At 41.2% G+C, this 26,260-nt stretch overlaps 1 protein-coding gene across 1 annotated transcript in view; it reads left to right on the top strand.

The window, feature by feature from the left end:
* Window positions 1–26,260, top strand: part of LOC122787323 (phospholipid-transporting ATPase IC-like) — a 446,410-nt gene that overhangs the window by 397,380 nt on the left and 22,770 nt on the right. The window contains exons 24-26 of the mRNA XM_044053968.1: window positions 2,380–2,625; window positions 15,687–15,825; window positions 17,570–17,700. Of these exons, the coding sequence (XP_043909903.1) occupies window positions 2,380–2,625; window positions 15,687–15,825; window positions 17,570–17,700 (516 nt within the window). The remainder of the gene's footprint in view (window positions 1–2,379; window positions 2,626–15,686; window positions 15,826–17,569; window positions 17,701–26,260) is intronic.

The raw sequence follows: 26,260 nt of genomic DNA, 5'->3' as shown, positions 1-26,260 counted from the left end.
TACCTGAAGTTGTTTCTGAGCTGAACTTAAATCAGGTTGTCAGCTGACAGATATTCTATCCAGAATGATCTAACAGGTCTGAGAAGCTGCCAAATGCTGCTGCTGTTCACAGGAAGTTGTCCTATCCAGGAAGATGCTGGTCCATCACATAGTATTGTCAGGCTGTGGTGTAATTTGCAAAAGAAAAGTAAAGAAGAAATTTTGCCAAGCAGTGACGTCTAATGGCAGGCTTACTGCATGTTCATTTTTTCCAGTAGTAATGGGAAATCATTGTTTCCATGCCAGTGAGATAACTTAGTAGGGCAATCCGGCCCTCAGTGGCTTTCTTCTATAGTTATCTATAATGTTTCCCTTGACATTTGTGGAACAGCAATTTGGTCATATTTCACAACTTAAGTAAACAATGGATGCTTATCCTAGGGTACTCACTCATCTTTTGGCAAAGCTGTCTTACACAAATTATAGATCTGATATCTATTGAAAAAAGGTTCTTCCCTCAGCAGTGAACATACTGCACAAATAAAATCTCATGGATCCACTCTGATGGCGAATCTTATGGCGTGTAACTTGTATAACTATACTTTCAAAATAAAATGGCTTCAAAATAATTTATTTCCTAAGTCATTCGAGTTTGGGCTACCAACTTTTCAAATGCCCAAAGTGGGATTTTATTTATAGAAATGTTAGATTTTGCAGGACAAAACATACCTGCTGCCAGTACAAAGGAAACAACTTCACTTTTTTGCCAAAATAAAAGCTTATTCTTGTAGTATTTCAGTCACTTATGCTGTTTCATATAACGTTTTGGTGTTTCAGATACAAAATAACTGTTTTAAAGAGAACTTAGCAAATATTTTTATCCTAAAATTGTCAGGACATTTGACATTTTTTAGTTGTTTTTGCAGGAAATAACTGCCCAAATAGGGACTGTTCTGCAAAAAGAGGACAAGTGGTAACCTAATATTCTACTCTTATGTTTATATCAACTATATATCTACAAGCCACTTGATGTGAAAAGATTTCATTCATATTAGAATTTTGCCATTATGACAGGGTAGAGCTGATTTACTAGATTTTGGGTGTCACTGTTTATAGCACAATGGATTCAATACAATGTTGATTCTTCATGCTGCCCAGATTTTAACACTTTCAGATTACAGTGTATTATACCATGATCCCCCCAAAACGTGCACGCTGATTGGCCAGCGTGCCCATTGTAAATCGAGTTATACTAATGGAAAAAGGTCCGGTCGCCCGGACTTTTTTCCGTTAGTATAACTCGATTTTTTAAAACACTGTCTCGCTATGTTAAATGGGTTTAACATAGCGAGACAGCTTTAAAATAAGCAACGGAGATCTCCGTTGCTTATTTTAAAGCTGTCTCGCCATGTTAAACCCATTTAAAATAGCGAGACAGTGTTTAAAAGCAACGGAGAAAGCAAGATCTCTGTTGCTTTTTTAGTCTCGCTATGTTAAATGAGTTTAACATAGCGAGACAGTTAAAATAAGCAACGGAGATGTCCGTTGCTTATTTTAAACTGTCTCGCTATGTTAAACTCATTTAACATAGCTACAAAAAAGCAACGGAGATCTTGCTTTCTCCGTTGCTTTTGCTCAACTCTGATGTACTGCGCAGGCGTGCAGTACATCAGAACTGCCGCGGATGCCGGACATCTGCGGAAGGGCAGTAAACAGGCATTATACTATGCCATTATTTAAGAAAAGTAATAGTTTCTTTTCTTAAATAATGTCATGGTATAATAGCAATAACCCACGCCTGGGTGTGGGTAATGCTAAATTTACCCACAGTTGGCTTTGTTTGGTCCCGAGGGCGAACGCCAACCGTGGGTAAATTTAGCATTACCCACACCCAGGCGTGGGTTATTGCTATAGTACATCACTGTGATAAGCTTGCTGGGAAGATAACAGAGTTCTAGACAGGACCATGACAAATGAGGAATGTATGATTTGGTGAGCCATGATTTACTGTTTCTGTTTTGAATAATCAGGTATATAATGAGAAGACCCTCTTAGGAACTATAACCTACTCTGATATGTTAGAACTGTAAGGTAGGTTATATTTAGTTTAGGGGTGGACCACTTAGAAAACATAAATAAATAATTTGATTAAATAGCTTTGGTGAAGTGTATTCCCCCAAACTATGTTCAGTCATTTATAGGCTGACAATAGTGTACGGTTTACCTTTGATATATACTACATGAGAAGAATAAAACAATTTTATTCAATCCTGAGATCCCTCCCTAAGAATACATACTGCTTAGAATTTAAAATGGTGCCAGATCTAAGCTTTTATTCACAAACTAACAATCAGCTGAGGGGCTAAACATTTTATTTTTACTTTTTATGTTTGTTGGCAGGATGTCAGTGACAAGAAATGCTTGCAGTCTCCTGAACAGTACAAGGTGGGACAACGGGAAGAGCTGTTCAACAACAAAATGTTCTTTCTCATCTTTTTGCATTCTGTACTGACTTCCTTGATGTTGTTTTTCATTCCATATGGAGCATTTGCCAAAACATCCGTGTCTAATGCTGCTTCAGCCTTGGACTATCAATGCTTTTCACTTACTATCAGTACAGCTGCTGTGTTTACAATGACCATTGAGGTAAGAATGCAATGGTAAATTATTATGTTTTTTTGCATCACCTTGTGGATATTATACACATTGGTCTTTTCATTTCCAGCTGAGGCAAATACTAGCAAATGAAAATATACAGAGCTGTGCAGTGCAAGTGATAGTTCTCCCCTGTCCCTGATCTTGCAGAACACTCCTTAATTTGTATCATACTTCTCTCTCTTCTTCATACGTTTTCTGGTTTTCTGGCAAACTGTTGAGGATTACAGTTATTAAATAATAACAGACACTTGAGTTAGAGACTTCACATCCTTTATAAAATGCGAGATAATTAATGCAAAACCTGTTATACTATGTTTCTAAGTATATAAGAGCAATATTTAAAATCTGTCCTTGATTTTGGATCTTTGTACCCCGTTATTATCGACTTTGTCCCCTACTATTTAGCTAGTATGGTGCAAAATACTGAATCCTGATAGTGGCTTCCATGTAGAATGACTCTGATTGTATAATACATATTATTATTATTATTATTACCAATATTATGCATGATATTCTTAAAAAAACATGCTTTTATAAATGACAGAACTTACAATGAGCATTTTGGGTATTACATGATGTTGCTGATTATTGAAAACAAATTTGCTTGCTGTAAACTGCTCACTACTATCTCAGAATAACATCTCTCTTTCATTGTATCAGTATACTATTTCTTTTAGGATTTTGCGGGTTTACTGGGGCTTTCTTTTGTGGCTGCTGCTGTGTATCTTTGGTACAAACAGCTTTTGAAAACTCCAGCTTTCTTGCTGTCACTACTGATTGGAAACTGCAGTATTAATGTTATATTTCTGAAGCATGTTTATAATTCTTATGCAATGCACAGTAGATTTAGCCTGTTTAGATTTTTTTCTGTCTAACTTGTCTACACAAACCTTGACAAATTAGAGATTCATGCCCTTCTTCTTCCATACATCTACAATATGTTTGACTAGGGAACTGTTTCATCAGTGGCTGTTATGTTACTTCAACTTAATGTCCATATGATGACACTAGTGTAAAAAGCGCTGATAGAACAAGCTCTGTGTAGACAATATATACAGATTAATATTTTGTAACATTTCCATTCAACTGTATTTATTTCAGTAGTATTTTGTAGTGACTTACTTAATTAACAAAAAATTGTGGTACCATATGCCTGAGTTGGCGGTAGCTTAAGTAGATGTAAATTATCCCATTTCCCTTACCGAAAAAAGAGGAAAAGTTCACCAGTGCAATGGCCAGATTTCTGCAAGTCAGTTTGAAAATAGGCCACTGGCCTAGTGGGATAAATCCAGTCAACAAAGATTAAACTAAATAAATAAAACAATGTGGCTTGATATATAAGTATAGATTGATAAAATCTTAAGAAATAGAAAGCAAGTGAGTCATAAGGCCACTTACATCTTGCTAATCCCCACCTCATGCTGTACCTCCCCTCCTTGCCAATACCCACCTCATGCTGTATCTCCCCACCTTGCCAATCTCCACCTCATGCTGTAAATCCCCACCTTGCCAATCCTCACCTCATGTTACACCTCCGCACCTTGCCAGACCCCACCTCATGCTGTCCCTCCCCACCCTACCATTCTCCACCTCATGCTGTACCTCCCAACTTGCCAATCCTCACCTCATGCTGTACCTCCCACCTTGCCAATCCTCACCTCATGTTGTACCTCCCCACCTTGCCAATCCCCACCTCATGCTGTACCTCCACACCTTGCCATTCCCCACCTCATGCTGTACCTCCCAACTTGCCAATCCCCACCTCATGCTGTACCTCCCCACCTTGTCAATACACATCTCATGCTGTACCTCTGCACCTTGACAATCCCCACCTCATGCTATACCTCCCACCCTGCCATTCCCCACCTCATGCTGTACCTCCCACCTTGCCAATCCCCACCTCATGCTGTACCTCCCCACCTTGCCAATCCCCACCTCATGCTGTACCTCCCCACCTTGCCAATCTGCACCTTATGCTGTACCTCTGCACCTTGCCATTCCCCACCTCATGCTGTACCTCCCACCTTGCCGTTCCCCACCTCATGCTGTACCTCCCCACCTTGCCAATCCGCACCTTATGCTGTACCTCTGCACCTTGCCATTCCCCACCTCATGCTGTACCTCCCACCTTGCCGTTCCCCACCTCATGCTGTACCTCCCCACCTTGCCAATCCCCACCTCATGCTGTACCTCCCCACCTTGCTAATCCCCACCTCATGCTGTACCTCCCACCCTGCCATTCCCCACCTCATGCTGTACCTCCCACCTTGCCGTTCCCCACCTCATGCTGTACCTCCCCACCTTGACAATCCCCACCTCATGCTGTACCTCCCCACCTTGTCAATACACATCTCATGCTGTACCTCCTTTATCAAGAAGAGTCAATATTGGAGTACATTTGTTAGTACCCATCCAATCATCCAGGTTTCATTTGAAAGATGCCAGTCTGCTTAACTTGCAGAGGAAGTTTATTCCAGAAGTGGGGTTAGTGTTGGGTTATAAATTTGTTTCTCGAGCATGTTTTATTTATCTGATGGTGGAGATTTAAGTCACTAGTTCTGATATTAGTGGAGAAATTTGATTTGCAAAGATTTATTTTATTTAACATTTGTTTACCAGGAAAGTCAGACATGGAACAAAGACAATTTTCAGTGGAGGCCTGGAGAGAAATGCTCTAGACGCATGTCTTTATAACATGGGAGGAAACTGAAGTACCCAGAGAAAACCCACATGATCGCAGGGAGGATATGCAGACTCCACACAGAAGGCACTCCAGCCGAGAATCGAACCGGAGAACCTCTTGCTGTGAGGCGACAATGCTACCGCTGCACCACTGTGCCATCCTGATACAGGAGATCAAAGAGGCTGGGATCCATAATGAAGTAGAATGCAGGTCATACATCTCCTTGATGGACTCTAAAAGAAACCGAGTAAAGGGATAGCATTTCAAGCCTTAAGCTAAAAAATAGGATCTGTAGGCCAACCATCTTCTTGGTTAGGAACCTTGGGGGCCTTTCCAATTGCTTACTGTATCTAGAAAAGTACTAATTGGTCTAATTAGGGCTGCATAAAGAGAGATAACATCTTTTGACCTTGATGAAATACCTTTAGATATTAGTTGTGCTATATAACAGGATATTCTTGATTAATGCTGCTAAATGGTGGTCAAACGAGAGGGAATTATCAATCCAAGTTCCAAGATCATGAATTATGTTATCATTTTGGAGTGAGGTAATGGCTATAACATACAGTGAAGGAAAAAGCTGCTTACCAAATGTGACATTACTGCATATATGTTTTCTAATTTAATTTTAGCCCTTTTTCCACACACCTCTAGTTTGTGAGAGTTAGTTTCTGCTGCAGTGAATGTGTATCATAAAAAGATTTGACAACAAATTCCAGTTTGCAGTTGTCTACACATTTAGTTAAGCAAAGGTCCTGGTTTCTGATGTGCAGATTAGAGAAGTAAATGCTGAAAAGGAGGAGTTCCAGTACTGAGCCTTGGAGCACACCACTAGTTACATTCATAATTTCTGAGGAGATACCCGATACCTTAAGTATGTGGGTTCTATTTTTTGGCCAGTTGGGTATTCACCACACTAGGCATGACTCTACTTTTAAGGAAGTTAGCTTGGGTTATAATGCCAGCATGGGGTTTAGTGTCAAATGCTTTGGGCAGATCAAAGTAATATGTGTAAACAGAATGATCAGTATGAGCAGCCTGTGCATCGTCCTTGAAGTCAACAGAACTGAGTAGTCAGGCCAAACTAATGTGGGTCTATCCTGATTGAGGTTTCTGATATCATAGTTTATGAAGTTAGGTGAAATGCATTTCATGTCTTTGCAAGTCACACAAGCAGGCTAATGGATGCATAGTTTCCCTGCAGTAATGCAGCAGCACAAAGGGATGCAGTGTTCAGCTAACAGCTGCCCTATACTAGCAATTTTGTCAAGACAAGATGAGAACTAGGGCTCCAAGCTGAGCAATAAAAAAAAAAGAAAATCAATTCAGCCAATCAGGATACAACTTGCTGCTGGCTCAGCAGGAATTTAAATTCCCATAACAACAAATTACTTTCTCTCACAAGTCAGTCATTAGGAGTGTTTCAAGATTGGCCCCAGTCATTGTAAAACTAAGTTGTGTACAATTAGCAATATATGTACTGCGGTGGTGGTGCTGCGGTAGCGTTGTCGCCTCACAGTTAGACGTTGCCCGTTCGATTCTCAGTTAGAGCGTCTTCTGTGTGGTGACATGCGTGAATGGGCGTTCCTTCTTTGATGGTTGTGCATTAGGCCTGGCAAGCCAGCACGTAAAAATCTACTGCCAATCATTAGCGGACCGGAGTTCCGCTGTGGCGACCCCTAACTGGGAAAAGCCAAATGACACAAGCAAACAAACTGAAATCAGGAAAAATGTTATTTCAGGTGTTAAATATAATTTAAGTACTTAAAACGTACTCCCTAGTGTATGAAGGGACTGAAAAAATTAGTCAGACCCAGCAAAACCAGGTGAAATCTGGTTCAAGCAAGAACTTCGAAACATGGCTCCCAATGCTCAAAAAAATTGCCAAACATTCATCTTTGATGAAAACATCAGTGCAGTGAAGGTTGTATTACTATTTGGGTTATCATAATAGCAACCTCTTTAATTGTACTCCTTTCAGAAAAAACTGATGGGTAAATGACTGATGCCACTTAATGGTTTATTGATGACAGAGCAGTATGAAGGCCAAGTCTTGAGGTCACCATTTTTTGACAAGGCATTTCAATTGTGACTTTTTCTTGTATTTACTGACTTTTATGTCTGCTATACCTTGTTATCTATGGTGTTTTTAATTTGCTTTATATTACAACACTGCTTATTTTTAAAGCCCTTAATAAATCTGAATTTAAATACAGAGCTGAGTTTGGTGATATATCAAACACCTCACCACAGGTTTGCACAAGAGGCAGTATGTTTCAATGATTGGCAGTCATGACTGAAGACCCGAGCCATGGGAAGATGCATGACCATGCCATTACTGTAAAATCAGTACAGCTGAAATAAAATGATATCAGTAAGACCTACCTAACCTTTTGTGCACATACCTAACATTCTGATACTGAATGCCATGTCATAAAAATAAATATATTTAATGAACATTCTGTATAAAATAGTAAATGTGGTGGGTTAAGGGAATATGATACTGACTCCGAAAAATAATTAATTAAAGTTGGGGGGGGCTAAGGAATGCAGTAGCCCCCTTATAGGCTCTCACATTGCTCAAAACATATATATATATATATATATATATATATATATATATATATATATATATATGTAGAAATCTCTAAAGATTAAATGTTACTACCTGATTGGCCTGAGTGTTGTGTGATTATTAACAGTTTTAAGCATTCAGGCACATTGGTAGAACATTAGTAGAGTATTTACTTGGTCAGATCAGTTATTACTTTTTTAAATGCTGGGGTTTGCTATCAAGAATAAGACAGATTGTTGCTGCAGTACTATTACCATTACTGTATCGGTGGTCTCTGTCCATGTGTAGTTGTCGGAGGGATTGTATTTACTAACTGTAACTGTGCTGCCATGTTAGTAGTATCTTTCTTTGTTAGACCACTCAGTTGATTAATGATGCTAAGTGATCAGTGACATTTTGTTTGTATCCAGGCACGTCTTCCAATATTTGTCAGTAATGTTGTTATATTTCAGTTATTAGTTATTCCATGCTCAGAGAATTACTATTGTGACTATGGACACACCCTGTTGTCAATTAGGGAAGTTATGCGTGAGATAGGTAGTGCTCTGGTGGGGTTTGCTGCTGAATATCCAATGTGAAACTTTTTTTGAGATATAACCCTGTTTCTTTATTGTTTCTTTGGGCTTGCTTGTCTGTGCCATTGGTGGCAGAGATTCATCATAAGATCTTGGTTACAAGAGACTTTGGTGAGTGAGAGTGTCAGATATGCCAGGTGCAACTACTTTACTTGTTGACTAAGGTGAAGGCTGGCTAGTGGTAGATTGCCTTTTAAGTGGAGGTCAGAGTTTTTACAGGCATCTTTCTTATGCTTAAGTATCAGTACTCATGTTAGGATTCAAATCATAATTCACACAACTGTGTGACAGAATTGTGCTTTTAACAGTGAAGGAGGGGGTAGAGAACAGCAGGCACTGTCACTAACAGAAGGAGGGATACATTTTTCTATAACTGGGTGGACTGAACACCATGAAAGGTATGGGAATTATGTCTTTATCTTCCACTTCTTCTTTGGAGAGGTGTTAAACCAATATAGAGAGAGAGAAAGAGAGGGTGCCATATGGTAGTGAGTATGTGCTTAACCATCTCTCTTATATTAGAATAATGCCTTTCATGCACTCCTATGCATATCTTTCTCTGGTGCTTATCCAAAAAGTCTTAACCCCCAACAGGCTCTTTATTCCAGCAGCACTGTTACCATGGACCAAGCTTACAGCTGTTCTTCGGGCTAAAGACAGGAGTACTTTGAGGATCAATTTTCAGACTGGTTGTACTTTGGGGACCAATAATAAGATGGGGAGTGCTCTGCTCTGAGTGATGGTTTTGGGATGGGGAGTGCTCTGAGTGATGATTCTGGGATAGGGAATGCTCTGAGTAACAGTGGTGGGATGAGGGGTGCTCTGAGTGATGATTTTGGAATGAGGAATGCTCGTAATGATATTCGGGATGGGGAGTATTCTGAGTGATGATGGGATGGGGAGTGCTGTGGATGCAGATGTTGGGATGTGCTCTGAGTGCAGATGCTGGGATGGGGACTTCTTTGATGATATTGGGATGGGGAATGCTCTGAGTGATGGTTTTGGGATGAGGAATGGTCTGAGCGAAAATGTTTGGGTGGGGAGTTCTCTGTGTGATTTTGTGACTGGGAGTGCTCTGAGTGATGATGTTGGGATGTAAAGTGCCTTGAATGATGATTTTGGAATGAGGGGTGCTCATGGTGATGATGTTGGGATAGAGAGTACTCTGAGTGCAGATGTTGGGATGGGAAATGCCTTGAGTGATGATTTTGGAATGAGGGGTGCTCATGGTGATGATGTTGAGATGGGGAGTGTTCTGAGTCATGATGTTGGGATGGGGAGTTCTTTCAGTGATGATTTTGGAATAAGGAATGTTTTGAGTGATGATGTTGGGATGGGGAGTGCTCTGAATGGAAATGTTTGGAGGGAGAGTTTTCTGTGTGATGATTTTGTGACAGGGAGCACTCTGAGTGATGATGGGATGGAGAGTGTTCTGAGTTATGATGCTGGGATGGGGAGTGCCCTGAGAGCAGATGTTGGGATGTGCTCTGAGTACAGATGTTGAACTGGGGAGTACTCTGAATGTAGATGTTGGGATGTGCTCTGAGGGCAGATGGAATGGGGAGTGCTCTGAGTGATGATGTTGGTATGGGTAGTGCTCATAGTGATGATGTTGGGATGGAGAGTGCTCTAAGTGCTACTAATCAGGGTGGGCTGTGCTCTGACTATCAAGACTGAGATGTAAAAGTGCCAATGTTGCTGTGGGAAGTACTCCAAGGGTCAGTCTTGGGATGAAAACTGCTCTGATTGCTGATGTTGGGAAGGAGAGTGCTGTGAGTACCAACATTGGAAGGGGAGTACTCAGAGTGGGAATGCTGTGAGTGTAGATATTGGGATGGGGAATGCTCTGAGTGACGATGCTGGGATGGGGAGTTCTTTGAGTGATGATTTTGGGATGAGGAATCCTGTGAGTGAAGATGTTGGGATGTGGAATGCTCTGAGTGATAATGTTGGGATGGGCAATGGTCTGAATGCAGATGTTTGGATGTGGAGTTCTCTGTGTGATTTTGTGATGGGGGGTTCTCTGAATGATGATTTTCAAATGAAAAGTGCTCTTAGTGATGATGTTGGGATGGGGAGTGTCTGAGTGCAGATCTTGGGATGGCAAGTGCTCTGAATGCAGATGTTGGGGAGTGCTGGTAGTGCAGATGTTGTAACAGGGAGTACTCTTGAGTGATGATTTTAGGATGGGGAGTGCTTTGCATAATGATTTTCAGATAGGGTTGGGCTCTGATTGCAGATGTCGGGATGGAGAGTGCTCTGGGAGCAGATGTTAGGATATGCTCTGAGTGTAGATATTGGGATGGAGAGTTCTCTGAATGATGGTTTTGGGATTGGGAGTATTCTGAGTGATGGTTTTGGGATGGGGAGTGATATAAGTGCAGATGCTGGTATGGGTAGTGCTGTGAGTGATGATGTTGGGATGGAGAGGGCTCTGAGTGACAATGTTGGGATGGGGAGTGCTGTGAGTGACAATGTTGGGATGGAGAGGGCTCTGAGTCACGATGTTGGGATGGAGAGGGTTCTGAGTGATGTTGGGATGGAGAGTGTTTTGAGTGCTAATTTTGGAATGGGGAGTGTTCTGAGTGAGTATTTTAGGTTCATAGGTTCATAGGTTCATACTAGGCTATCTGCCCGAGGGCATTTACAAGCTAGCCCCACGCTTTGTGTTGTACCTTCCTTACTACCTGGGAACTATACCCATTATTTTGCTGTGCCTCTGTCGAGTGTCGCAGAGAGGGAGGTAATTGAGTAATATATAGCTCTCTCTCATCCATTTTGGTCAAGATTTCTCTTCTTTCTCTTGAACTCTGGTGTGCCACCTCGACACCGGGATTTTTTTCCACAGTACATAGTCTTCTTTAATGAATGAATCCTCTCCAGCACGCGCCCCCTTAAATGTGTTTATCGATAGTTAAAGTCTCTCTGATGTCTGATGGATTTAGATTTAGATTTTATATTCATCAAATCTGGGTTTGATGGCCAGCGGTGTGGGTGTGTGTGGCTGGTGCAAAGTGTGCAAGGCAGCTGAATAGAGCTGGAGTTCTTTCAGTCGGGCAGGTCGCATGAGATTTTTTACCCTTTGCAGAGCTTTTTTTTTGAAGCAGGTGTCGCCTCTGCAGGCCTGCTGCAGTGGCATCAGACCAATCCCAGGTCTGGGGCATGATACATACTCAATGGGATGATGACCTTGATCTACGAGACCTGACCTGGATCTATCTGAGAGATGAGAATCCCTTCATGATCTAGATTAGAATCCTGGTGACTCTTATTACCTTTAGCTACATGGGTGTCGAATGACATAACTACTATGGTGTGTCCCATCCCTCCTTGTAACTTCTTCTGTCTTCTGTGCTCAGTGGATTGTTTTGTATAGGGTATCTATTGATGTTTGTATGACTGGGGTATTTCCAGTTTTTTTTTCAGGCGTACTGCTCTGGGCCCCAGCATGGTTTCTGTCTGAGACCTGCTGGAGACCTATGGTGTCCTATGTGTGTTCATTATATAAGTTCTAGTTTGCAGTGTTTTGCAGTCATTTGTCTTGCTGAGTCATCCTCCTGTATTTGCCAAAGGAAAAGTAGGAAAAAAAGAGAGCCCAACCCAGGTAGAGGACTGAGTGGGACAGGACACCACTTGTGAGAGTTGTCTGACCTGACTGGCAAAACAACCCTTGACCTGTGGTTTCTGTCATTCAGCAGTTTTCTTAACCTTTGTGATGCGATGGTTAAGCATTTATTGGGAGAGTTTTTCCAGTGACCGAGGCCAAGAAAGGTATTAGGTACCAGCCAGAGCGAGGTCTCGGTGTAGGCTTTGGCCTTTCCTTCCTTGTAAAGGCTTTGGTGACTGTTGAAAGAAGTGAAGTCAGTTTATCCAAAATGATCTGCCAGTCAACAAAGCCAAACTGTTGATCTAAATCTTTTGTTTTTTATTCCTTTGTTAGGTTAGTCCATGGCTTTGTGGCCTCCGGCTTGTCAAGCAAAGGCCATTAAGGCTCCAGGGTTGTAATTTCGGAGGCCGGTGGAGGCACCACTCACTTGTAGTGATGCACAGGTGCCGTGCATGCACTCCTGAGACCTATGATCCACAGGTAATTCTTTTGATTAACAGCTGTCCCTAGCTGTGGGTTTAATTCCACATTGAGGGACATGGAGACACAGCAGGGACACCATGTTTGCTGGGGGAGGCTGCTGTTTTTGCTTCTTGGTTGCAGTTGGAAGAGGGCTTGTGGGGGGTGGTATAGATATCTCTGGCTGGGGAGGGGTATAGTTTATTTGGGGGAGGTTTGTACACTTGTTAACAGCAATACTAGTTTCAGAATGTGTCTGCAGGATCAACTGGTTTCATAGCATTTGTGGGAGTTTCTCCTAGGTGTCTAAGTTTTAGCTAGTTTAGGCCTTATTTATTTCTTTTGATCTTTAGATATTTTTTCTTCTACTTTTTTTTTGATTTTTTTATGAGAGCTTTTTTTTTTATTTTGCTTGATCTTTTAGTTTTTTACTTTTTTTGTTTGGTTTTTTGTATATTTGTCCTTTGTTTTAGTTGAGTCTCCTTGTTGTTTGAGTTTGCTTATGCTTTGGGATTTGCTTTGCCTTGTTAGGCAGTTTGGGGCTTTGACCTAGAGTTTGTGAGTACTGTTTTTTATCCATGCTGGGCTGCAGGTAGAGGTAGAGAGTGCCTGTAAGGCTTTTCCGTCGTGCTTTACTGTTTTCCTTTACTGTTATCAGGAGCAGGGGAGGTGGGGTGGATGAGGTCTTTAGGCTTAGATGGCTTTGATCCTGAGTGTTTTGTTCCGAGGACTTACGTTTTGACGGTGGTGTGAGTGATGATGAGACCTGATTTCGTGTCCAGCACATCTCACAGTGAGGTGTATACCATGATCCAGTTGTTGTTGATGATTTGTGTTTATGGATCCCAGACTTTTGGGCTTTTTAGTTTGCCCATTCCATTGATTTTAACTTTCATGGCATTAGTAATTTTTTGGGTTTTGAGTTTTGGGCTGGTTTGTTTTCTCTTGAAGGGTGCTGGGTTTCTAAATTCAGGTAATATTTGTCAGGTGTTGAGTGATTGTGTTTGAGTGTGGTGTTTTTGCCCTCAGTTTAGTGAGGAGTTCCTGAGTTGGAGGTGTTCCTTGATGCATCTGAGTGTAACAGGCCTCTTTTTGGTAGTGGTGCATGGCCTATGGTTAATTGCACCTGGCTTTGTGTCCATGGATGGTTGCATTAGCACCAGTCTTGAGGTGTAAAGTGTTTGGTATGGGGTGATCCTGTCTTGGTATTGTCCTGATAGCTCTTTGGGTGCTCTGTTATGATGAAGGAGTGCTCTAAGTGAGAATTCTGGAATGGGAAGTGCTTTGAGTAATGATGTTGGGGTGGGGAGTTCTCTGAGTGATGATGTTGGGAAGGAGAGGACTCTGAGGGTCAAGTTTGGGATGAAATGTGCTCTGATTGGTGTTGTTGGGAAGGAGAGTGCTGTGAGTACCAATATTGGGAGGGGAGTACTCATACTCCCAGTCCTAGGGTTGGAAATGCTGTGAGTGCTGATATTGGGAAGGGGCGAGCTCTGAATGCCAACATTTAGATGGGGCGTGCTTCCAGAGCTGATTATATGACAGGGAGTGTTGATGTTAGACTGGAGACTGCTCTTATTGCCTTTGTTTGTGTGAGGAAAGTTCTGAGTGCAAACATTGGGATGGTAGGTACTCTCTGTTAGAAAAGTGGTATGGGTGTGTTCTGAGTGCCTTTGTTGGTTTGAGGAGAGCCTTTTGAGTGCTGATATTGGGATAGGGAGAGCTCTGACTTCCATTATTTGGATGGGGAGTGCTCCCAGAGCTGATTTGACAGAAAGAGCTCTGCATTTTGATGTTAGACTGGAGAGTGCTCTGAGTGACAGTGTTGAGATGAGAGGTGCTCTGAGTGTCAGTGTTGGGATGGGAGGTGCTCTGAGTAACACTCTCAGGGGAGTATTTTGAATGTCCATGATGGGATAGGAAAAGCTCTGAGTGTGGATATTGGTGTGGGGAGTGTTATGAATGCCAGAGTTGGAATGGGAGTGCCCTGATTGCTGATGCTGAGATAGGGAATGCTGTGATTGTTGATACTGGGATGGGAAGTACTCCATTGGAAAGCATGCTGTGGTAGAAGTCTGAGCATTAACGTAGTAATAAAATAGCCCATTTTATTCTCATGTGCTTCCTTACTAAGGCCTACACTCTGTAAGCTCCTCACACACAAACACACAAGCAACATCATGACATTTGAGGTAGCATGTTAACAAACACAGTGCATGTTTAAATAGAAGCCTACAACTGCCTTCTCTGTGTATGCACAAAAATGCTATGCATAGAGTCCCATTAGCAGTGCAGCAGTGGAATATATGATGACACAACCTCACTCCTTGGAGGCAAATGATGTTCTCTAAAAAATGGTTGTTTCTCTATTCTCTAACTGAGTTGCATCATCAGAGAGGTACTTCTGTCTGTTTCTGCTATAGTACAGATAGGCTGACTGGAGATAAGAATGAAAACCCATGCTGAGAACAACACTAAAGGAAATGTAATGAGAGATGAAATGGTAGACAGATATTTGCTGATATGTGCTGCAATTTCAGTCATGCCACTCACCCTTTAAAGCAGGCTGACTTGGCTGTGATGGCAGAGATGAAAGATACACCAAAGACCTGGATCTAGTAATGGCCAAATGCCAGCAGAGGGAAGACATGCAATATGTGCCAAAGGTCTGACTTTAGTAATGACCACCTTTCAGCAGAAAGACAGTTTGGAGGTGGTCTTCTCCTGACTAGGCTATGTTCCACCATCTATTGTATACCAATGTATGTAGAAGCCTAAGAATTACACACTGGGGTGGATGTCAACAAATATCTCATGCATATGGAAAACAGATTTCTTGTTGACAGTAATCCAAGGTCCTACTTTCAACACTTCTGGACAGGAAAAATTTGGAATTGCTTTACAAGTTTAAAATTAATACATGCCTAGAATCTTGGTGCTAAAATAGTTAGGTTAGAAATTCTAAAATAATGAGGATCCTGCACTTATCAAGTCTGAGACAACATATAAAGGATAGGGTAGAGAGAAAAGGGAAATTAGAGATCATCTGTTTGATCTTGGGTAAGTGTGTATTGGATAGTTTATGTAAATTAAAATAATACAACAACAATAATTAATGCTTATGTTGTCTTTTTTTTTTTTTTTTTGCAGGTGATGTTTGAGATAACCTACTGGACTGTTTATTCTGTCTTTGCTGTTGTACTCAGCATTGCACTGCTGTTTGCAATGACATTCTTCACACACAGCCATATTCTGCACAAAGCTGATCCAAACCTCTTCTTGTTTCCAGGTACAGTATTTAAGAAAATGGAAACATTAAATCAATGCATTGCCACTCCTGCCACTCTGGCCCTGCCTAGATGAATAGGCACTTATTGGTTTACCATAATCAATAGCTAAAGATACATTGTAGTGTTAAGATTACTGTGATAGACAACACAGGTGTCACAAGAGAAATTACATCCTCAAAAGTATGCTTTATGTACAGAATGGTAATCAGGTCTTTGATCATAAACAATTTATTATGTGTTAATGAAATGGACCTCAAGAACATCACCTCAAGAGCGAAGTTAGGGAATGAATCTTAACATCCATTAAAAGAACACAGTATAAGGATGTGGTCCCAGATGAATTGGTAAACTGAGAAGTTCCTCCTGTGACTCAGCTCTTGGTCCATCACTGCAGTCTGGTACAGTGCAGACTGCAGTATCACCAATGTCTGCTACAGTGCCGACAGCAGTATTACCAATGTCTGCTACAGTGCCGACAATAGTATCACCAATGTCTGGTACAGTGCTGACTGCAGTACCACCAATGTCTGCTACAGTGCCGACAGTAGTATCACCAATGTCTGGTACAGTGCCGACAGCAGTATCACCAATGTCTGCTACAGTGCCGACAGTAGTATTACCAATGTCTGGTACAGTGCCGACAGCAGTATCACCACTGTCTGGTACAGTGCTGACAGCCATATCACCAATGAACACTTACATTGGTTAGTCTCCCGGTTCCCGCTACATTCATTCATGACAAGAACTTAAGATACTTAAACTCCTCCCCCTCAGACAGCTCCTCACAGCTCACTTGTACAGAGCAATCCACTTTTTCTCAGAGAGAACTATTTTCAGTACAAAGCTAATTTCATCCTGTTTGCTTTACATTCAGCAGGGAACATTTCCAGTGTACATTGGTGATCAGAGACACTTGAGGTTAAAATGACAGCACAACACCATCTGCCAAACAAAAGATCAAACCTTCATATAATCAAACTGTCTACTATCCAGATCCTGACTATGCCATGATATTCTGGCTATGAAAATCATGAAAAAGAAGGGAGACAAGACATATTCATTGCGGGGTCTTATGCTCACCTTGAATATATGTGATTTATACTGGGATTGTGGACACAACTGTCATTCTTGAAATACAAAGATCAAAGGGCATGGAGCAGCTTCCCTGGGACCCCATACTCTTGTAGCCTCTCCTGCAAGACAGTTTGGGTACAATGTCATATTCCTTCTCAAGGTCCCCAAAAATCATGTAGACAGTATTGGCAAAATCTTGTGACCCCTCCAATATTTATGCAAGGGCACATCTGATTGACAGTTTCATGGCCAGGATGGAATCCACATTATTCTAGCAACTTTCTAATTTTATAAGAACATTACTTAAAATCTGTCCTTATTTTTTGGCTTTGTCCAGATTTCTTGCACTAAGAGGTTGAGAGGTATGTATATTGCACATTTTTTGTGATAGGAATATGATTTAATGATTTGAATATTCATGGAACTTGTAATAACAGTTCTAAAAAGCACTAGGAAGTAAAATTGTCACACATCTCCGTCAATTCTGGTTACAGAACTACAGTCAGATATCTGTTCACTGAAGCAGGAATTCAATCACTTACTAAAAATATGAGTTCACAATACATATTTATATAACTAAACATGAATTTGTGTAGAAAATACATACAAAAAGAGACTGTTTCTTTCCTGGGCAAAAGATCTCTATAATATTATTGCACTTTTTTTCAGGTGCATCCTTGAACGCTTTCCTCCAGCCATATATTTGGCTGACTATCATACTGACAGTTGCAGTCAATATTATTCCTTCAGTTATGATGCGGCTTTTGAGGAAGTATTTATCTTCCCCAAAGATAGAACATGTAAGTATTAAAGCCTTTTTTATAATCATATTATCTGCAAACAGTTGGTGGTTGCACAGGGGTATGTCTGTCTGACACTCTGATGGCCTTCAGATCCCTGCTCATAGGGACATAGAGAAGACATGTGTTCTGAGTATTTTGTTCTGCACACTTTTCAAACCATGTAAACACAACAGTGGTACCATGCAGACAAAACAGCAAAAATATTCTCCTCATATAATAATAGTGAATATTCATATCGATTTTCTTATTACCTGGCACAGATTCTTATGACTAGGTTATTGATGAAAGAATTACAGTGCTGTACAGCTATGTCATTGCTGCTGGTGGCTGTGCTTTTTGTCACACTATTGGGTGCATGTCATGGTACAGACTTGCACCAATTTTTTAGAAGTATAAGGGTTTCTTGTGCTTTGTTCCTCCATGATGCTGTTACAGAACTATTATAAGGCCCAGCTAAAGGAATTTAAGAAATAAATCATCGCTTGCTAATAAAATAATATAAAATGAATGAATGAATGAATGAATGAATGAATAAATACATAAATAAATAAAACATTCCACCTTGGCAGGCACATTCATTCTGTGGCCTGATTATATGTCTGCACTTGACAGGGGGGCTTATATTGCACCATATCCTCCTTGACTATCATGATTGGAAAAATGCTTTAGGACAGATTCACTGTTTTATAATCACTATACCAGAAACTTGACCAGGATAACATAAGACAGATATTTAGTCCATTCTGTGTCACTTCCCTGGTCATTACGTCAGTCGCCCTGCTAGACAGGGGTCCAGGAAAGTAAATAATGTGGGAAGAAATAGCCAGGGAATTGTTATGGCTAGGCTTGTATAGGCCCTAGGGCTGATAGCCTAGTACCAACCTATGAACCTATGAACCTATTAGATGTAGACCAGCAATGTTCAGAGTTAATGCAAAATAACATCATATACTGGACCCATGAGGATATCGCTAAAATATTAGCATACAAGTTTTTTTCCCCAACTTGCTCACATCTAAGCATACCTATGACACCCCCTAAATTACCTCTGAGCAAGTCCTAAGTGCTCTCTCAAGGCTAAAAACACTGGTTCTATGGAACCTGATAATGTGCCAGGTTGTCTTCTTGTCAGTGCCCAACAATGCCTGGCTGCAACTCCTTATTACAGCTATTCAGACTGCCTGTCCACTGAATTTGTGCCTGAACTATGGAGAACTGCTGCAGTCATACCACTTCACAGAAGGGGGGGTCCACAACTGACCCAGACAACTTTAGACCTATCAAAGCAAAGGAGTTCATCATTAGGGAACTCATAAATAAGGACATAGGCAATCTTCAATCTGTGGAGCTGAACCAAGCCTCTTAAACCTGTTGGACTTTTTGAGCATATCACTAAGGCATTAAACATGGATAAATTAGTTCACGCAGCATACCTGGAGTTGAGAAAAGCCTTTGATGCCAGTCCAAATTCTGGCATCATTGATAAGCTAATCCAGTTAAATGTAAACCCCTGTGTTACCCTCGGGATAGCAAACTGGCTCACTGACATACCACTGACCACTTCAAAGCACTCTCACTTTTTTCCATTTCCTACCAATTGTTGGGAGAAGATGTCTGCCTTGCCTACAGAGCTTCAAAAGATCCAATCTTATCTAACTTTTTACACACCCACAAAACTAATAACATCCTAGACAACTACTCAAGAAACCTAAACTATCATTGAAATATAAATAGGACCTGTTGGCAGGATAGATAAACTTGTCAGAGAATGTATTTTTATGGAATAGACCCCACTTAGAGGAGACGTAGAGTAACTCCGTGACCCTTTTTAAATGGAGCCCAGAAGACTTGGATGGGCTATTGTAAGTACATACCTGATCTGCCTCTCAAGCCCTTATGGAAAGGAATTAAAACTAAAGGTCTGGTAGTAATTCCTGTGTTGGTAAATTAGTAAGATCAGTGGCTAGGCTAAAACTGGCCCATTGGTATGAACCTAAATGGGTAAAACTTCTGCCCTTCATACTGTTTCTCCATGATGAACTCTTTTATGGAGTTTGACATTTCAGAATGCCTAAGTGGACATGCCCAGTGCAAAAGGGAATCTAAATAACATACTAAAAAATAATAGTGGGTATCAGAGTTAACAAAAATAACCTTCTGTACATAAGGGTAAAGCATATTATATGTAAGGCATATGATGACTGTAGAGCAGTGCGTATGAGAGTTAACAAATTGAAAGGCGTTGCAGATAATCCTGCTGGTTACTTACTACTTCAGTTTGCAAAGGGAAAGGTTTGTCACTTTTCCTAGCAGTGATGCTTTCTCTAATGAAGTGGTTCTGAGTATGTTAGTGTCCTTTAGGGAAAGTGACCTTGGCTAATATGGAGCAATTAAAAAAAACAAAGACCAGTGTGTCATTAAACAGCTAGCCTACTGGACTGCTTATATCTTTCCTATTATATTGGTTATTTATTTTGTGTATTATGAGTTAGGGGACAGACTATAACATTTTTAATATCTTTTTCTGGCATAGCTTCGGTCTTCTTTATATCTGCCTTCAGTAACAGTTGAAAAAAGCTGACCACTACTTTTATGTCAAATATCAAGGTTTAATTTATTTCCACTTATAAACATGTTTCTTTCTGTTGTGAATTTTAGCCTTCAGAAATCCTACAATATCACAAAGATGTTTTCACAGTTGGACTAATGCCAAAGCATTACAACAGCTTTGTTATAGCAATTATATATTCTGCTGAACAAAGTGCTAATTACGCAACATTGTCTTTTCATTTTCAGTTTTCTGTGCTCAAATATCGGCTCTGGAAGGACAACAAAGAGAACGGAAGCAGCTAGATGTGCTGAACAATGAAAGTAGTTTTACAAATGCATTGCCTGCGATGTTCAGACTTGTAGTACTTAGGAGAGCTGTGGTTTATTAACACACCACTCTTGCCAGAGGGCAGTAGAGCATCATGTTTAAAAACAATGACCTGATATTGTCCTTCTGAATCTGATGAGCTCTCAGCATACAAGCACATACTGCATGCTGTCTGACTTAGATGCAGTCGGTTTGGAACATACTGTGGTGCAACTTATAGGCAGTAGCTTAATGTGACATTTCAGATTAAGCAGTTTGACCCTTTCTGAATTCTTTAGCAAGTGATACTCTAAAAACAAATGCAGCAAAAACATCACTTTGGTATCCTGACATTTCATTGGTGATGCAGCGTTTTTATCTTTTTTTTTTCTGTAGCTAAGGAAAGATAACTGGGAACCCTGGAGTCAACAGCTGGGAAATCCAGACTGTAGAATAATACTGAAGATGGGAGATGGGCAGTGACCTTTTTTCCCATAGGAATAGGCAAGGAACAAGCTCGCAGGGCTAAATCTGTGAGAAGATAAATAGATTTCCTTTTTTAATTGAGGGTACTTTTTAGCTTTTCTGCATAATATGAACTAAAGTTAAAAAGTCTCTGTAAATTACTTTGGTTCATTTGACACACTAGTTTGGTTCCCACAGACAGTACTTATAAAATTTATTTATTTGGACAACTTAGGATCATACGAGGTTACTAGGCTAATGGCTGTAGTGCCTTTTTAAGCCTAGTCATTCATAATCCAGTTTTCCCAATTACCAGTGCCATTGGGCTAATGCCTTAGGGCAACTACAAACTGCCTCATCCATAAGGGCCGCAGGTGACAAGCCAGGGGTGAATTTGTGATTTCCCATCCACTGGTACAAATTGCATTTGAATAGGCTAAGGGAAGAACTCCATTTCACATGAATGGAGAACAGATAAACTGTGAGGGGCATATCTGTTCCTTCAATGTGTTTTGTTTATATCACAGATGAGGTTTAAAACCTTAGATCAGGTCATTCTAGTGCTGTTTTTTTTGTGAATGAGCAGCAGATTCATCAGGGCTCAATTGGAGAATGCTTTGCAGGTTAGGCATAGATCACCCCTCAGTAGTGTACAGGAAACCAAGTACAGGGACAAGGTTTTGAGGCAGTCCTCATAGAACATATTATTTACATCCCTGCATTTTTTAGTGAGGAAACTCTGTGGTTGCTCCAGCTGTTGCAAATGCCTGGTTAGGTACATTCCGAAGGGTGCAATATACTCAATTCTTGGTCTTATAAGAGCTAAGTATAATGAAACAATGATCTCCTTGGATCTGGATGTTGTACCTGATATTGTCCTTCTGAATCTGATGAGCTCTCAGCATACAAGCACATACTGCATGCTGTCTGACTTAGATGCAGTCGGTTTGGAACATACTGTGGTGCAACACAGAAAGATTTTTTCACTACCATGGACACATGGTGATTAAAGTTCTGGTTGCTGTCTACCTGAGTTCTCAAGTCCCTTACCACTGGATCTACTGTTAGGGGAGTGTTATCAGTGTTGTAATTTTCAGGGGTGGTCGTCCTCCCGAATGGTATAATTATGCATGTTTTTGCATTCTGTTTTAGGCCATGGTTCTGGCACCAGTTATTCATCTGTGTCAGACCCTCTTGGACAATATCTACATCTTTGGAGAATTTACTGATTGTACCCAGCTTGCATTCTTCAGCAAATGTGGTCAGCCAAAGGCCCTGTATATTTGCCTTGACTTCAGAGAAGTATATTCCAAACAGTAGATGTCCCAGTACTGAGCCCTGAGAGGCACCACTTGTAACAGGCCTCTTCCCCCACCCTAACTTTGTGTCCTGTGAGACACCTGGCTATCTATTGGGTGAAATAGGAATTTATGCCTAAATTTGTGAGTTTGTCTGTAATACCTGAGTTAGGTACTGTGTCAAATGCATTTTCCAGGTTGAGGTAGACAGTCTGTAGCATTTTTCACTCATCCATGCCTCTAGTGACCTGCTTGAAGAAGTCCACCAAGTTTAGAAGTCATGACCTTCCCTTGATGAAACTAAACTGGGATTGGATCACTTTCTATGTCTTTATCAGGTCCACATTAATCATTTCTATGGCCTTGCATATAAGACTGGTCAAACTTATGGGTCTGTAGTTTCCTGGGTTTGTTGATGATCTGCAGAGGGATGATGATTGCAGTATTCCATGCCACAGGGATGAAACTTGTCTTGAGGCTGTGGCTGTGGCAGAGAAATGAAAAGAGTGACTGCTTTCAAGATATAAGTATATTTTTTCTGTTTCTACCTGTGCGACCTTCCTTTCTCACCGAAAAGCGAGTTTACACTGCTGATTTAACTGTTATAAGCTTGTTTTTGCATTTTTTTCATTTCCTGCACTTAATTTAAAAGTTTGTTTGTTGTAATTAACTGTTGAGGCTGCCCACTCAAGTGCGCTAGCCTGTGCATTGAATATACTGTAATTTTCCTGCTGTTTTCTTGAAAAAAAAATATATATCCTTGTTTCCCACCTTTCCTTAACTAGAATAGTCCCTTATACAGGCATTGCTGTATTCTTGACTCTTGGATAGTTCCTGTGTTGCCCATTTCCTTACTTGGATAGAAGGAAGTTTCTTTGCTTACCAGTGGGAGTGGGGAGCCTTGAGCAGCCTATCTGTCCCTGAAGGAGTGACCTCAGCACAAGAATCTTGTAGTAATTGGCCGTTTTGGGCCATTTCTAGCTCTTTGAAGTTCCCTGCATAAAAATCCGCTTCTGAGCATTTTTTTCTTTTATACTACTCAGCAACAGTTCCTCGTGGTCCTGCAGAGTGGTGCTAGCAGCAGAGAAACAAAAAGAGTGACTGCTTTCAAGATATAAGTATATTTTTTCTGCTTCTACCTGTGCAATCTTCGTTTCTCGCCGAAAAGCGAGTTTACACTACTGATTTAACTGTTATAAGCTTGTTTTTGCATTTTTTTCATTTCCTGTACTTAATTTAAAAGTTTGTTTGTTGTACTTAACTGTTGAGGCTCCCCACTCAAGTGCGCTAGCCTGTGCATTGAATATACTGTAATTTTCCTGCTGTTTTCTTGAAAAAAAACAAAAAAAACAAAAAAAAATCCTTGTTTCTCGCCTTTCCTTAACTAGAATAGTCCCCTATACAGGCTTTGCTGTATTCTGGACTCTTGGATAGTTCCTGTGTTGTCCCTTTCCTTACTTGGATAGAAGGAAGTTTCTTTGCTCACCAGTGGGAATGGGGAGCCTTGAGCAGCCTATCCGGCCCTAAAGGAGTGACCTCAGGACAAGAATCTTGTAGTAATTGGCTGTTTTGGGCCATTTCTAGCTCTTTGAAGTTCCCTGCATAAAAATCCACTTCTGAGCGGCTTTGCGTGATTGTGCACATAGCACAGCATTGGGCAGCACCACTTAATCGGGTTTAAACTATTCCCGGCTCCACAAAGTCTGCTCTTCACTTTTTCCCTTAGAACTACTGTATTTCTCAAATTAAACACCCTATTCTCAATCTAAGGCCCTGCACTTGCCCAAATAAGCAATCTTACAATCTAGCACTAATATACTAAAAGCACTACATCCTCATATACTCTCTACAATTATCCTGTCCCCTATTGGTCCTCTTTAATTAAGTGATAAAAGAGTCCCCTATACTACTCTAGCATGTCCAAAGGTCAGTTAATGCTTTCCTCTCCAGTCCAACTGGTGAATCTGGGAATCTTGAGGCAATGTTACAACTATCTCATGTACACTGACAACCCTCTCCTCCTCCAAACAGGTTCAAACATATGTGAGAGATGCAACCATATAGCCAAACTGGAGGCCGAGCTCTCTCACCTCAAAACTGGTGTAACCAGTCAGGAGGAGAAGGTAACATCACACAACACTAATCCAGTCACACAGAGTCCTACCACAACAGCAATCCAAACATGCAAACACACAAAAACATACTCGTAGGCTCTAATTAAAAATCTACCAAAACAGCAGAGACCTCCAAAGCAGACATCCAAACAAATGCTACCCCACAACAAAACACGTGCAACACATAGCTCACAAAGTCAGTGTGCCAAACAGTCACAGCCCTTAAGGCAGAACAACACACCTGACACACTTGTAATAGGTGATTCTATTGTCAGACACACTGATGTCCCGCTCACCAAACTGAACAAGGAGAAGATCACAGTGAGCTGCCTGTCGGGCGCTAGGATCCACCACAGAATGCAAGCACTCAGGTCACTCCAAAGCAAGTACAAATATGACTCGGTCATAGTACATGCTGGTGTGAATGACCTGAGACGTACCTCCCTCGACTACATGAAAAGAGACATAAAAGAGCACTCCGATCATGTAGCCCAGGCCGGTATGACCCTGACCTTGAGCAGCATCTTACCCTCACCTAGAATGATGCCACAGTATAAAGACAAAATGATTGATTTTAACAATTGGCTAAAATTTTGGTGTCATTCAAAGGGGATCCAGTGCCTGTCAGCCTGGGATGACATGCTTGACAAGCCACGTTGCTTCACAAGGGACGGCTTGCACCTGTCACCCTTGGGCTTTCGGATACTGGCAAAGTCTCTTGCCACCCCTATAGTGCCTTTTTTAGGCAAGGCTCAAAAGACAAACCCACCTCCTTAGAAAACACAAAAAACAAGAAACTAAGGCTAATGCTGCTAAACGCCAGAAGTCTAAACCTCAAAATGCACGCACTCGAATCTCTCCTCAGTATGGGGAACATCGATATCTGTGCAGTGACAGAAACCTGGTTCAAGGCTCCAGAGAGCACCCCAGCACTACCAGGTTATACCTCATGCCATGCTTTTCAGCCCCAAAATGCTGACCAAACCACAAAAGGAGGGGGAGTATCCATATTTATCAAGGATACCCACACCTCCAGGTTAGTGGCGTTGCACGAAGCATCAGAAACCATCCATGTGCAACTAACAGTGGGCAAAACTGCCTTTCAGTTTATAGCATGCTACAGACCACTGTCTCAAAATCAGGAATCCCACTCGGCTTTCCTGAAAACATTGGAGAACATGAAGATCTCTCCAAACACCATTATACTGGGTGACTTCAACTACCCAAACATTGACTGGGAGCATTACTCAAGCCTCAACACCCTAGCCCAAAGGCTCCTGGAATTTATAAATTCAAATGCTATCAAACAACTAGTCAAAACTCCCACAAGAGGGGAAAACATACTTGACCTGATCATCACCAACATGAGGACCCTATGCTCCACACCAGACGTATTCCCCTCATTGGTAAGATCAGACCATAAATTAATTTCACTGGATATCCACAACCCGACCCTACCCACAGCCCAGAAAACCACAGTGAAAAACTTCTCAAAAGTGAACTTCACACTTCTCAAATCCAAGGTGGAATCCTTCAAGGCTCCAGGGCCAGTGGAAACTACGGCCCAAACCACAGAATCCTATATAAACGCATTCTATGGACACCTCCAGTAATGCATGGATCATGCTATCCCAAACAAAACCAAAACCCAAGCGTCCAAAGGCAGGCATCCAGTCTGGTGGACCCCAGCCATAAATACGTTGTACAACATAAGGAGGAAGCTACTACATGATAGAGCAAAATCCCTAAAAGGGAAGGCATCTCTGATCAGTACTAGCAAAAAATTATGATCCCTCATAAAATCCTCCAAGGCCAGCTTTGAG

The sequence above is a fragment of the Protopterus annectens genome, chromosome 13.part0 (assembly GCF_019279795.1).
Source record: "Protopterus annectens isolate FY-2018-M chromosome 13.part0, PAN1.0, whole genome shotgun sequence".
Taxonomy (NCBI): Eukaryota; Metazoa; Chordata; order Ceratodontiformes; family Protopteridae; genus Protopterus; species Protopterus annectens.
This window is presented reverse-complemented; position numbering and strand designations above follow the sequence as displayed.